General features: G+C 38.5%; 1 protein-coding gene across 1 annotated transcript in view; it reads right to left on the reverse strand.

Moving 5' to 3' along the window:
- Positions 1-15,430, reverse strand: part of Adgrv1 (adhesion G protein-coupled receptor V1) — a 468,823-nt gene that overhangs the window by 391,220 nt on the left and 62,173 nt on the right. The window contains exons 29-34 of the mRNA XM_051182821.1: positions 12,482-12,697; positions 10,457-10,672; positions 9,410-9,654; positions 7,939-8,120; positions 6,382-7,193; positions 3,983-4,192 (exon numbers count right to left, since the gene is read on the reverse strand). Of these exons, the coding sequence (XP_051038778.1) occupies positions 3,983-4,192; positions 6,382-7,193; positions 7,939-8,120; positions 9,410-9,654; positions 10,457-10,672; positions 12,482-12,697 (1,881 nt within the window). The remainder of the gene's footprint in view (positions 1-3,982; positions 4,193-6,381; positions 7,194-7,938; positions 8,121-9,409; positions 9,655-10,456; positions 10,673-12,481; positions 12,698-15,430) is intronic.

Below are 15,430 nucleotides of genomic sequence, written 5' to 3' on the forward strand. Positions count from 1 at the left end.
AAATTGATCGGTTATTAATAGGTAGTGTACTAGTGTACTCAGAGTTTCATAAAAACAAACAAATAAACAAAAAACAAAAAACACCATATGAACACAAAGGTTTAAAAAAGAATTTTTCTAACACTTGGCAACAAGCTAAGGAAATAGTAAGAAAATGTCCTACTTGTTCATTCTATAACCAAACTCCTCTACCAGCAGGCCCTAAAGGTATAAATAGGAATGAAATCTGGCAAATAGATGTGTTTCACTTTGAAGAATTTGAAAAATTAAAATATGTGTACCATACTATAGACATATTTTCAGGGTTTCAATGGGCCACTGCTCTGAGATCTGAAAAGGCTGATTCTGTTATCACACCCTATTAGAGGTAATGGCCATTATAGGTATACCTGCACAAAAAAAAACTGACAATGCTCCAGCATATGTCTCCAGCAAATTGAAACAGTTTTTTGAATATTATAACATAAAGCACATAACTGGTATACCACACAATCCTATAGGACAAGCAGTAGTTGAGATATCTAATCGTACTTTAAAAGAAATGCTCTATAAACAGGCAGGGGAAACCAAGACACCCAAACACAGATTACATAATGCTTTATTAACATTAAATTTTCCTAATGTTAATGAGAAAGGTAAAACAGCCACAGAAAGACACTGAACAATAGAAAAAACTGAACTAAACCAGCTGGTATACTTCAAGGTTGTATTGATCTCAGTATGGAAACCAGGATATATGTTATGTTGGTGTAGGAGTTTTTCCTTTGTATCTACAGGAGAAGAGAAACTATGGATACTATCTAAGTTGATCAAGATCCAAGTTGAACAAGAGAAACCTTTTAATGAGGAAAAATGACAAGTTATCCACCAAAGTAGTTCCCACCAGTTGTATGGAGACCTCTCAAAGGTGAGGGAAATGTTCTGTTCTTGTCTAAAGCAAACAGCAAACAGAAAACACACATCTTCAAACAGCCAAAGGACACTGAATGTGTAGGTATCTACAGAAGAGAAGATAATGATCCAGAAAGAACCATCTAACAAATAATGAGCTATTTCTATACAAAAGTCTATTTCTCTTTACTTCCTAGTACTCCTTTAGTCCCAGTCCATGTAAACCAATGCTGGCTTTGGAGTTGGATTTGGCTTTCGTCCTCTAAATTCAAGCATGTTGTTAAAATTAAATTCAGAGTTTTTGCCTTATATCAAGAAGCCAATTGGTGTAAGACTGAAGAAAACAAAATCATGGGACTATCATTTGTCTAACCTTGGTTTTCTCTCTGAAATCCTAATTTTCCTCATAATTTCATTCTTCATGTTGCCTTTCCCAAAATGCATACCTATAAAAGTTGAATGTTTATGTTGATATTGATGTTTAAGTTTTCCATAAGAAACAATAACAATTCCTAACAACAATCTTTGACCTCTCCAGAAAGGAGATGGGGCCCTACTTCATCGATTCCACTTGATTCAACCTGATGCATCTGGACTACAAACATCACCCTAAAACCAGTTTGGGACTGTAATGCTCAAGATAACTCCAGAATAGCTAGCAGGAATGCTTCATCTTCTTCTTACACCCTGGCCAGAGTTTCAGATAGAACTCCAGTCAAGCATTTCCTGCCATGCAGAGACTAGCTACAAATGTTACAGCTAGTCCCCTGGAGAAATTTTGTTGCCTTGATTTTTTTTCCTACAGCATCTCATGAAGTCATCCTTGTCCCATTTCAGCAGGAAGTAATCTTAAGATAACAACACCCCCTCTTTCCCTACTGTTGGCATTAAGGGATAATATTCATCTGCATAGGGTTGGTTTTTGTTACTTAGCATTGGGTATGGAAGTTAATGCTCAGACACGGGTATGTCTTTTAGATAAATATAGGGTACGGTTGGGAAAGGTATGGTTTAGATGGGAAACAGGTAGATTCACTTATCTTCTTGTGAATTATCTTAGTAACTATTAGTTATATTCAACTTACATTGTTATAGATTCTTATATGTTATAACTTATGTAAAATTAAGTTTGTATTCCTTTCTCAGATGATTTGTATATTATATTTTGTCATATTGTGTAAGATCTTTCTGTTTACGATATTTTGTGCACAATATCTTCATCATATTTATATATGTATACTTTTATATATGTTTAAGACATTTTGTATATTGATAAAATTTAGGATATTTTTTATCATGTTGCACTATACAGTTCTACCTCTGGTCAAGACATTTCAATTCTACATCTGTTTTAGAGATTTACATGTATATGTGTATATGGATATATTGCTAAAATCATTGTTCTTACTAATTACTCAGGGAAGTTTCAACCATTCATATACCTAGGTTCCTAATATTACAGATTATCTTCACCCATGTTTCTTATACCTATGAAATTAGTCAGACATAGATGTTTGCGCTTCAGACACTTCATAGACCTGCAGAACATGGCATTTAAATGTTTTAATATTAGTATTCCATTTACTTGAGATGCTATGGCTCCTGACAGCACCAAGCATTTCCCGAGAATATATTGGACACTGATGCCACTCCTTCTGGAGTCCATGCTCTCCTCAACTAATGGCCTCTTGGGCAAAGAACTGCCCCCACCTCAACCAATGACTTTTGAGATGCTATCCTATTGAGCTTGCAGGAGACAAACATAGAATACTGCTGAACCTTGCCAAATCAGGATAAGACAGCCTTTCTACCTCCCTGCTTCTGTAGTGTTCTGTCAGATACTCTAAGCCTTGGCCAAAACTGGTTGCTTATTTACTGAGCTATAAAGGAGCACTGGCTTTGGGTTCCAGTACTGTGGAGGTGAAGTTCCACCACTGATCTCAAGTACTGTCTCTTTATCCTACACTAGGTACTATGTGTATCCTACACTAGTCACTGTTGCTGAAATAAGGAAATAATGGGAGTGGATCTGGCATATTGATAACACTCCATAAACTTGTCCCCATTACTAAGGCTTCTTGCAGTGACATTTAACTTACACTACAAATAGCTTTTGATAGTGACCTGTCTTTATGACAATTTATTAATTGCATTTATTTATTATTTGGGTGACAAGATCAAATTCTAAGCCAGTAATAAATTTAAAGCATATCTGAAAATGGCTCTCAAGTTTAGATAAGTTCAGCAAACTTGCAAGTTGGAAATGTATCATACAGAGGCAGACAGTAGGTGCACACTAGGATGCATTAGATTTCCAAGACAGCCACTAACTAGCTCCTTAGCCCTCTCCAGTTATTTAATCTGTGTTCCAGCTTTGTTCTCACTTCTGAAGAGATCCAAACATATGAGCCATGTCATTTTCATCTCTTAAGACCTTAAAGTAGAATTATTTTCAAATGCAAGATTTGAACTATATGGTTAAGTACATCCTGTGATGTTTCATTAATTTCTAAGCAGGTTTATTCAAAGATACCATCATTGTAATGCCTCAATCAAATGAAAATCAGCCTGTCTATGTCACAGAATACTAAGGATGTAGGGAAATTCTTCTGTTTAAAACAATGAACACCATATCAGGCTTTCGGGTATGGCACTCTGTTCAGAGAACAATAAAGTTGAGGCTAAAATATTCACAAATTATAAGTATTTTCACAGAAATCCAATGTTTCACTACTTAATAATACACTACACATGCCAAAGCTATACTACGCACTTCACAGTTACAGTTTACTTACTGCTCCCACAGAACTCTATGAGTATGGACTGTTTGTGATTTAGCAGATGAGAAAGCCAGGCATTCCAGCTCTGAGGCTCACAGCACTCCTGCTATGGGGAGTGGTGATCTAGGTAACAGTGTGTTTAAGTTTCCTACATGCAGTTAAGCAAAGCACAGCAGGAAATCTTCTTCTACACTAACTGCAGCATTAAAAACACAGTTCAACAAAAGAAGGGGGAAAAAAAGAAACTTCAAAACACAAGACAGAAAATAACACCAGCAGTAATAAGAATGTGTTCAACAAAAAGGACCCACCTTCATGGCCTATGACAGATCTCGATGCTGTCAGAAAGCTGACAATGCCTGCCACATTGTCATTGGCCAAGATGTTCACTGTCACAGTGTCAGAGCTGGGCAGAATTCTGCCTCCACCTTCAGTGTGCACCAAACGAATGAGGATATTTTCATCATCTTCTGGCTCAGTGTCATCCAAAATTGTTAAAACAACTGTCTTTTTTGTTTCACCTATAAACAGATCATGGAATTAAAAGTTAAAGCAGTAAAATAAAAACCAGGAAGGCCTAAGATAAACTTGTTTTAGGAGGTAAGAATGCGTTAATCACAACAGCCCAGTACTGTGAGTAGCACTGTCACAGCCACAGCAGATGGTGTGTATGCTAAGTTAATCGCTTTCTTGTATATAAAGATTGTGGAGGATGTGGGGTTGCTGAAAAGTCAGTGGGAGAGCTATTCCAAAGAGCCACAGAATAGTTTTATTCATCCCAACATCTACTCAAAGGCCAGCAACACATATGGAATAGTTGTCAAATTGGGCCCAGAGGAATGACAAGGTCTGAGCCAGGATACCAGAAAGAGTGTGATGAGTTTGGGGCCAATGGTTGAGCTGGCAGCATCTTATGTTAGTTTCTAGGGCGTGTTGTGAGGATCTTCGAGATGAGAGAAATGAGACAGAAAGGGAGAGCCCAGAAGGGTGAAGTGTTTCACACAGAGTTCCGTTAGTGGAGAAAGTGCCTGGACATGCCCTGCTTCCCTACTCATGGATGAGATCCTGTTTAGTTCCTGTCTGTGTTGAGAAAAGAGGACGGAAAAGGAGAGATCACGTGGGCATTTTCATATTTCAGGGCCTAGCTTACCTCAAGAGGGCATATTATTTCCTAGGGTTTTTTCCCTCATGGTTCTGGGCAATGAACCAAGGACCTTAGTTTGATACTACATATTAACCAAACAATCTAACTTAGCTACAAAATAAAGTCCATTTTCTGCAAAGCTAAAGTTATAACTCAGTGTGATAACAATTTATATAATGGTGCTGCTTTATATCATGCGGCCCTTTATATTTATCTAAGACATGAGAGTATTTAGTGTTCACTTTTACCTTTACCTGCATCTTACTACATCTTTGTCATTCCCTTTCAAACAGAGGAAAATGTCACCGATTACCATTCTACCTCCTTCTATCACACTACCTTCCCATGCCCAAACAATTTAATAGACAAGTAAAGACCAGTACCACAAAGCTTTCTAGCATTTTATTTTTATTTCATTTTAGTTTTTGTGATGGTCTATCTAATAGAGTCCTGAATTGCCTCAAATTCAGTACACATCACAGATGGCAATAATCCCCTGGCCCTCCTGCTCCTGACTCAATCAGCTGAGTGCTAGGATTACAGGCATACACTGCCACATGTGGGTTTTTGGGGTGCCAGGGATTATATCCAGGGCTTCATGAATGCCAGGCAAACATTCTACTGACTGAATTGCATTTCCAATCAGGTTTATGACATTTTAGAATTGTATTCTCAAACAGTGTTTATTACATATTTTAAATCTATTATACATATAGTTACTAGTTTCAAAAACGTGTGTGCATTAAAATGTAAATAGAAGCAATGAATTGCTCTGAGGCATGGAATTACTAATCATTTAAAACTTGTATCAAGTGGATACAAGTGAGGGGCTTATGAGGATGTGCAAGTTCTTCCATCAGGAAATGGAAAGGGAAAACACTTATGAACTGTGGCTTCTATCAGTGTTCAACTCAGGATTTTAAAAAGAACCCTGAGTAAAATCACCTTTACCATACCAAGCTTAACCAGGAACTTCCCAAATTGTAAATATCATAAATCAACTATTGCTAAGATTAAGCGAAGATTATTTACATTTGGCTACATTTCATAGATTACTTATGAAAAATTCCATAGCACTCTTGTACAAGTTTAAGAATCCTGTACAAAATAAGTCTATCACAAGGATTGTTTTAAATAAGTACAACTGTCAAACTTCAGACTTTTTTATTTAAAATTTTTCACTTTAGTTCTATCCTGCTTTATCTAGTGCATTTGAAAAAGTTATATTCTCAGTTAGCATTGCTTCTTAAACACATCTGGCTGTAGGTACACAGCTCATTGCTGTAACTTTCTTTATAAAATTAGGGCCTGCCTTCTGACATATAAAAGCCACTGTCATTAGGCAACATTCACATATTTCCTAAACATCTCCTTTAAAAAATTAAAGACATAAATATATATAGGGCATATTAGTCTATGTCTACTAGTATAATCATTTGTAAGATGAATCACTACTGTTTCCAAAACCACACTGTATCTCTATATGAAAATATTTATGAACATAAGCATCATATTGATTCAGATGACATTCGTAAGAAACTGAAATCCACTTATATCATGACTCACCTTCCACGAAAGTAAGAATGTCTCCGGTGCCTATAAAATCTACACCTTCAGTAGCTGTCCCACCAACAACACGCCATTCAGCCATCACCTGCCCTAAGCTGCCTCCTGTCCTGTGGACCACCAGCTCCACGGAGGTGTGTGGCTGCTCCTGCACTTCCACACATAGGCCATCTTCCGAGGTATTGGGACTAACACTGTACATAATGAACACCCCAAAGGCATCACCGTTCAGTGCTATGACCACTGCAGAAGTATTTGGCTGCCCAATGGTTGGCTGGTTTTTAAAACTGTCTGTGACATTCACGAGGTGCACTTCAAGGAGAGAAATTAGGAAACTTTCGTCCATCTCTGGAATATCATCAGGAAGTATAGGAACAGTGAGATTTGCAAACTCTTCACCTTCGGGCATCAGGGCCCACTGCCTTGTCACAGGCTCATAGTCACTACCAGCAACTGCCTGGCCACTAAAAAGAGAGGCCACCCTAGTCATGTTCTTCTTGTAGGTCCAGAAGTCTGAGCTGTTTACAGTTAGGCTGACCCATGATGTCATCCAAAAGCACTGAGGACCATCCATAGCGCTGAGAACTGAAAATGCTGAACAAGCCTGTTCTTTGAGACACAGAGTGGCACAAGTGTCCTGTGCCTCCTCCACTGAAGAGACATTCACCCAAGTGCTCCAGAGTGGGTCAGGCATCCCTTGAGTTGGGGATTCATAGTAAGACAACACATCTTGACCTTCCTCAACTGCAAGAGCTACCACATCAATGTCAGAAGTACTGAAGAATAACAACAGGCGTCCAAAGTGTCCTCCGCTGAAATGTGGGGGACAATGGGAAAGCAGGTTAGGCACACACTGGTCTGCGACCTACCCATAGCTCCAGAAAAACAATGTAGACTGTGATTCTGAGAAGCTTTTTTTGGTAAGATTTTAAATACTAGTTCTAACACAACCATCTTTCTCAACTATGTTTGTCTTTCAATATTTTATTTTCTACTGTCAACTCTGCTGGCCAGTTTTCAATCAAATAATGCTAACTTTTAATCATGCTATGAAAATATTTTGCAAGGTAGGCAAGCTGTAGCCATTCCCAACTTCCAGACATAATTATAAAACTCTATTAGTCTTCACTGAAAAATATAACAATAACAGCAGAATGAAACTATTTAGAGAATTGTAACTATTTTGCTACATGTCCATCAACCCTCTATGCTGTATTTCTGAAGGGGGGCAGTGAATATTATATTCTCTACAAAAGAAACGCAAGAAAAACAACCTAACAGTCCACCCTTCGTGTAACATCTGAATTTAAAAACAAGCATTCTTCACATTCTAATTTGAACATACTACATAGTAAAGCGATTTTAAATTTTGGTAGCTAGAAAGCACAATGGTATAAAAACTGTCTTTATTTCATTAAGAGTATTTCTAATAAATATAATTAAGTCCACATAATAATTTGTGGAATGTTCCAATGGGAAATATGACTCTAAATTGTTGTTATAGCGAGCTCCTTCCCCCACCCACACTCCCACAGAAGCAGCGGCCTCCACATGTACCTTCTCCTGACAGTTACGTTAGCATGGAAACTTCTTTCCAGAGGCTCTTGTACACGATAAACCGACTGAACAAAGGCTACTGAACCGTAAGGGTTATCATTGGCAGGAATAACAATATTTGCCACTCGGTCTAACCCAATTGTACCTCCACCAGAGGCATCAGTCAGCTGCACTTGAATAACCTGAAAACAGAGTGAAAACTTCCTTAACAGCATCCCAGCATTTTCTATGCATGACACAGGAAAACATCAAACACATCCATATAATAACAAAATACAGTGAATTACAGATGACTCCAAAGAGAGCTGGAGAGATGGTTCAAAGGTTAACAGCATGGACTGCTCTTGCAAAGAGCCTGAGTTCATTCCCAACACCCACAAGATGGCTCACAACCATCTGTAATGAGATCTGATGCCCTCTTCTGGCATGCAAACATACATGCAGGCAGAACACTGTATATAATAAATAAATAAAGCCTTTTTTAAAAAACTGAGTCCAAAGAAACTGACCAATTTACACCCAGAAAACCACATATAACAAAATAATACAGAACAACTTTATATAGTAGAATACAAAAAAAAGTAGAGTATAATAATAAATAAGAAATACAAACTGTTCAAATCACCTAGGAATTACTAAGATGGTCATGGGAATCAGTTTTTAAATCCTGCTTATCATTGTAATAATGATTTTCATAACCTATGACTTTCTTATTGAGAGAATATTGCATATCCATATAAATGGTAAGTAAATATGTTCTGGGTTTCCTTTACCATATCTTAAATGGTAATTATCAACAAAACTTTCCAGAATCATCTAAGTTTTGAAAGAAGAAAAGAAAATATATTACATGTATTAAGTCATGATTAATATTTTTAAAGTGAATAATGGTACAATTAGCCAATAAAATAATATTATAGGCTTCATATGCTGATAAATGGAACTGTTATAAAAAGGAATGTGAGATCTAGATTTTAGTAATATTTGAATTTCATTAAATTACCTATGATAATATATTAGTGACTAATACTTATTTGTCATACTGCATGTTCATCATGACAAATGCTGAGAAAATGGACCCAGCATGCTTGTTATAGTAGTAGAAGAATGGGAGGAAAATCAAAATCTACATAGTTGCAACTGGCTCACCCTAAGATAGGAACAGTGATATAAGCCAGAATTATATGAAACAGATATCACATAATTATGATACACATAATCACTTAGCAAAAGTTTTCTAAAACACACAATACACACACAATCTTAAACTGGCAAGCTGGCCTGTGCACCATGCACTCCTATACTGTTCCTGCTTCTAGGTTTTATAAGAAACACCTTTAGACTCGTATCCTGTGAAATCCCTACAGAAATCACATATTTGTCATTCTCACAGCATCAGTTATCTGTTCTCATCACTATATAAGACAAGGCACAATTTACAATGTCATTCTATACTAGTTAGTCCTCTCACCTCTTCAATCTCCGGAACGTCGTCAGCCAGGACCTCTAACAACAAGGTTTGAATGGTTTCCCCAGGGGCAAAGGTCACATTACCTGAGACAACTCGCAGGTCGCCAGTAGCAAGTTGTCCATTAATGGTGGCAACCCATTGAATAGTAACATTGCCGAGTGTCCCAGAATTTCGAATTATAGGCAGGCTTACCCTCACTGAGTTAAACTCAGGTTCCTCTACAATAAATTTGGTATTCTGAAAACCTGAAGGGCAGACAGAACAGTTGTTTTTAGATACAAAAGTGAGAGTGTGGAATTCTCCCCTCAGGAACCCTATTCAGTTATGGCAGTGTTCTGTGATACAAGGTGGACAGGACTGTCAGTATTTCCTAGTCACCTTTCATTGTGACAAAAGCAGGTCATAGATGTCTACAGGGGCCAGGCTTTGGCCAACATGAACTGAATAAACCCAGTGAATGCTGCAGCTACTGCAGGGCCAGCCTGGACTACAAAGGTAGTTGCTATTTTGCTTCCCGGCTGACAATATGCGGGAGAAGGGCTCAATTTCACCATTTTTCCTACATATACAGAAAGTTAAACAACCAAAATATGAGGGTAAAGTTTGTTAATTAATTTTCTGAAAGCATTATATAAAAGTAAAAGCCTGGCATGGAGGCCCATGCTTATCATCCCAGCACTAAGGAAGCTGACAAGGACAGTCTCAAGTTCCAGGACAAGACAATCATCATAGGTAGCAAGACATTGTGTGCAAAAGCTCAGAAAAAGAATTTACAGAACACATCTAGAAGCCAGATTTGACACAAAATCAAACAGATTATTACTGTCTCTTTGCTAACGGGTGATTGATTTCTTTCCCATTTTCTAGGTAACCACTAATATATGCCAGGAATCTTATGTATAAAAAGTAATAATACCCCCCCACCCCACCTGGCACACACAACACACACACCTCACTCAACTCAATCTTAAATTTAGAGAAAAAAAATAAAAGGTCATTATTCAATGACTTACAGAGTAAAAGAGATAAACAAATCAGTCTGGTTACCAAACAATCCATAAGGGTCATCAGAAGCCTCTATAGCAATGACTGCCTCTGTTAACATTCCCAGTTGGGCTCCTCCTGTTGTCTCATTCAGCAGTTGCACAAGAAAAGATTCCTCCAGCTCAGGGTAAATGTCATTAATGATATAGATTGGCACAGCTTTACTGACCTCCCCTTCCAACAAGACCACATCTGATGAAGCTATACTATAATCTTCACCTGTGAAGACAGAAAGACAAATAAGAAAGTGGACTGCAGAATAAGCATCCTACATACCTTCACCTGTGAAGAGAAACACAAAGCTTACTTTATAACAGGCGCCCCACATACTATGTCAAAGTTCGTGGGCATGCTTGGAGAGCAATCTTTGGAGGATGCTAACTACATTCATTTGAAAAAGAGAAGTTTCACATTTTCAAACTAAAAGTTTGTGTTTGACAATAGACATCTTCCTGTGTTTTCATGCTCAGTCCTTCACTTTCATGAAGACGTGTGTCCGCACACACCTAAGTGTAACATTTTTCTGAGAAATTCACAATGTATATATAAAAACATATTTTTAAAAAAGCAAGACAAAGTGATGACTATTTCAATTTTTTAAAAGATGTGCACAGTGCTGCCAGAACAAAAGAGAACTAGAATCAAGATCTCACTGGGAAGACAAGCTGCACTTGTCCAGATGCTACAGGCAAGCAGCTTCACCATCACAGCTGTAGAGACCGCCTCACAAAGCAGCTGCTGAGGACCGCTTCTGGTAGAGAAAGGTATGGTGCTCCTGTAGCTTACAGGCTAATTTCCTCCAGCACTCATCACTGTTCCAGGTCACAAAAGAGTCTACCTAGAGGCAGCCACACACTCCAAAGGGACACCACAATACACACACATACTCACACACACACACACACACACACACACACACAGATACACACACATATACACACACACAGATACACACGCACACATACACACACATACACAGATACACACACACACATACACACACACAGATACACACACACACATACACACACACAGATACACACACACATACATACATACACACAGATACACACACACACACACACACACCAGGGAAGTATATGAAGCTGGTGTGCTATTTTTCAAGCACTAATAATGTCTAGATTATTTTTTTAAAATCAGGCATGTAATCTCACTCATTCACATGCCAGCTAATGTGAGTGAGCACTTGAAAAGTTCTAGCAGGTACTGTCAGGCAAATGACCCTCTCTCTCTGTAAGCTGGGACGCCGTTATAAAAAATGGAAAAAAACTTTTCCATTCAGCAAAAAAAAATCATCTTCCTTATACATAAGATCATTAATTCTAAACACTGTCTTGTCCATGCTCTTCATAAATAAATGACAAGTCAACTAAAGAGCCCTGAGAGCCATCTCACTTCCTCCTGTGTGTCTGGCAGTCATCTGCACATATCTGCCTTTCAGAAACAGTAAGTCATGGAGCCTTCCTTTGTTCTTCCTTAGTTTATGTGTCTCTTGCTCATCAGAGCCTTGTAGTGTGTGTGTGTGTGTGTGTGTGTGTGTGTGTGTGTGTGTGTGTGTATACATATATATATATATATATATATTTTTTTTTACTATAAATTTTCACAAACTCAAAAGTGTCACAGATATGTAAATGATGGATGGTTGTGTCTAAAAGGGCAGAAGTATTGGAAGCTGCTCAGTTGGTAGAATGCTTGCCTAACAAGCACAGGGATTTGATTTCCAGCAGTGCATAAACCTAGCTTGGTGGTCCTTACCTATTACACAAACATTGTAGATGAGGATCAGAAGTTCAAGGCCATCTTCAGCAACATCGTAAGTTTGAAGATAGCTTTGGTTACATGAAACTCAATCTAAAGAAAAGTAAAACTGTGTGCGTATGTGCATGCATGCACACATATGTGTGCTCTCCTCTTCTATCCACATCTTTGAGACACTGTCGCTCAGAGACACACAGACCCCTGCTACTGTGAAACACACCAGTCCCTTTCCATGCCCTTCCTTACCAGCTGCTGCAGTTATTGGCACAGCTTTAAACTTAACAGAGACATCTGCAAATGCTCCTCCCATTCGAGTCACATTGATAATGGGTCCGACATGACCTTCTGCCACACGAACTATTGGTGCTGACAGCTGCACCGTTCCAAATGCATCATCGTTGGCAACAATAATGAGATGGGCCACGGTTTCTACTTTAAGCCCAAGACGTGGAGAATGCGCGACTGAAAGACATAAGAGGCAATGCAACACGTTTATAAGACCTGACTAACAGTCATCAAGAATTCAAAAGGATTCTCATTCTCTCCCCTATTTTTTGTTTTTAAAAGTTTAAATATGTATACCTGTCAGCCTTAATCTAGGCACTGAAAATACAAAGATAAAGTTAATAGGAAATCTCTGCCTGTCTTTTAACACATATTCTAGGAATAAACATCAAAATAAATGACACTAAGAATATTTTATTAAGCATTTGACATTGATGATTCAAGTTTAATTAATCATCAGCTTATGACATTAATCCGATTCTAAGACCCTATAGAATTACACTATTACACTTAGGCCCGTGCTGTGCCATTGCTAAAACAGAATTCCAACACAAAATTGAGCGGGAAAATACTAGATCCCAGAGCCTTAATCCAGCTACAGAAAGCCTTCACCTGTCTGGTTGACAAACACTGGAACTTGTCACCATCATGCTGTACTTGGATATTTGCTTTCCAACTGTCTTCTCTCCCTTCTCTTGCTTTTCCTAGCACTTAGTCATCACTGAGCGGATCTCTTCTTTGAAATAAACTCTCAAAGATTCCACATAAGAATATGCAGTATTTATCTTTCTGGACATGGGTAAGTTGACTTATAATGACATCCTTCCGTTCCATCTGTTTTGTCACAAGCACAATTTCATGATACTTATTCCGATAGTAGCACATGAACCCTTTTATTTTTTTCTATCCATGTGTTGACATATTTGAATTGCATATATTCCTCGGGTAGGGTTACTATTGTTAAGAGGAAATGCCATGACCAAAAACAATTTTGGGGGGTGTTATTTGGATAACATATCGCAAGTCACAGTCCATTGAAGAAAGCTAAAGCAAGAATTCAAGCCAGACAGGAACCTGGAGGCAAGAGCTGATGTACAAGCCATGGAGGAATTCTGCATATAGGCTTGTTCCTCATGGCTTGCTGAGCCTGCTTTCTTATAGAACCTAGGACCACCAGTCCAGGGATGGCGCCACTCAAAATGGGCTGGGCCCTCCCCATCAGTTACTGATTGGGGTGGGAGCAGACAAGAGGGGACAGGAGGAGGTATGGGATAAAGAACTGTGGTTGGAATGTAAAATGAAATTTAAAAAATAAACATATGGAAAAAGTAAAAGAAGAAAATGCCTTACAGCTGGATCTTCTGGAGGTATTTTCTCAACCGAGGTGCTCTCCTCCAAGATGACTATGGCTTGTGTCAAACTGACAGAAAACTAGCCAGCAAAATCTATTTGATACATTTGTACATATAACTGATATATCTGGATTGCGTATATACATGCATACACACAGACACATACACACATTTCTACAGATAAAGACTTAAAGCCACAGAGGGGTTGCTGAAATTACCTAAGATCTTGTATTCGTGCCTGTCACACATAAGCACAAAACATACTATAAAGGTTCATTTCCTCCTCCAAATGTAAAACTCAGCAAGCCATTGTAATGCCCGTAGTTATCCACAAGTGGGCACCCTACTCTGAAGTCTTCTCAGACTGATCACCTTCACAGCATGTGATGCCTACATTCAAATGAAAACTTGCCAGACCTCACACTGGTTTTTGTCATTAAAATCTGAGTCTGCCTCTCACTCCTCCCCTCAGTTTTGCACCCTGCTCTTTAGCCTACACTGACAGCTGTTCTGTGCTCACTACTCCCCCCCCCCACTGCCCCAGTCCCACAGCACAGCAGCTCTCTGCACATGCCATTCTACTAACCTCCCTTACTGAATGCTCACAGTGCATCAGACACGGCACTACTCTTTCCGTGTATTGTCACGTGGAGTACCCTAATACAGAAATATTTACATCTCTATCATTTCTTGGTTATATGCAGAAAACGGAGTTTTCAAAGACTGTGTCCCACTACTCATCATTATACATTGGAACAAAGTTATCTGACTTCAACAAGCTCCATGCCACTGTGATTTGTAGTCATCCCTTTGAGTATTATTTCAATCTCAATAAACTATAAAGTGCTTGAAAGACAATATGTACTTTATAATAAGACTACTGATTTAGTTCTATCTCGATGTCTTATAACTGATCCTAAATCTATCTTAAAAGGACAGCAGAGATGTTTCATGAAAAAATCTTAACCTGAAGATCTAATGTTAACATCAAATTTCCTTCTGTAGCCCTCACCTATAATGAGTAAGGCTGTTGTTACCCACATACACTATTAACCAAGGGAAGGCGAGCATGCTTACTGGTAAGAATTCTTAATTCACATGGCAATATAACATGCAGGTCTTGGAACCTTACATCCTAGCCCTTGTAATTACACAGATTCTCAGTTGAACATCGCTTTCTCGTCACCTGACACATATTTGCTGATTAGGAAATCTGTCACACGTGTACCCTTGTGAAAGAAGCCCACAGCGCTGCCACAAGAAGCACATCCGGGCTCTTCAGACTGACTGCACAAGAGTATGAAGCAACAGAACAATACTAGGGTCAGTTCGTAATCATTACACAGATGTTCTTAAAATATTTGGGGACATGGCTACTTTTTTTACAGTATGACTTCTAAGGAAAAATATATGCCCCATTTCCAGCTGTCTTAAAGAATGCCTTCAAAGGTAACACTTGTACTTAAAGAGATAGCGCACCTGGGTAAGAGCACTTGCGCTGCTCTTGTAGAAGACTGTAATTCAGTTCCAAACACCCCCATTGGGCAGCTCACAATCA

The sequence above is a fragment of the Phodopus roborovskii genome, unplaced genomic scaffold, assembly GCF_943737965.1.
Source record: "Phodopus roborovskii unplaced genomic scaffold, PHOROB, whole genome shotgun sequence".
Taxonomy (NCBI): Eukaryota; Metazoa; Chordata; class Mammalia; order Rodentia; family Cricetidae; genus Phodopus; species Phodopus roborovskii.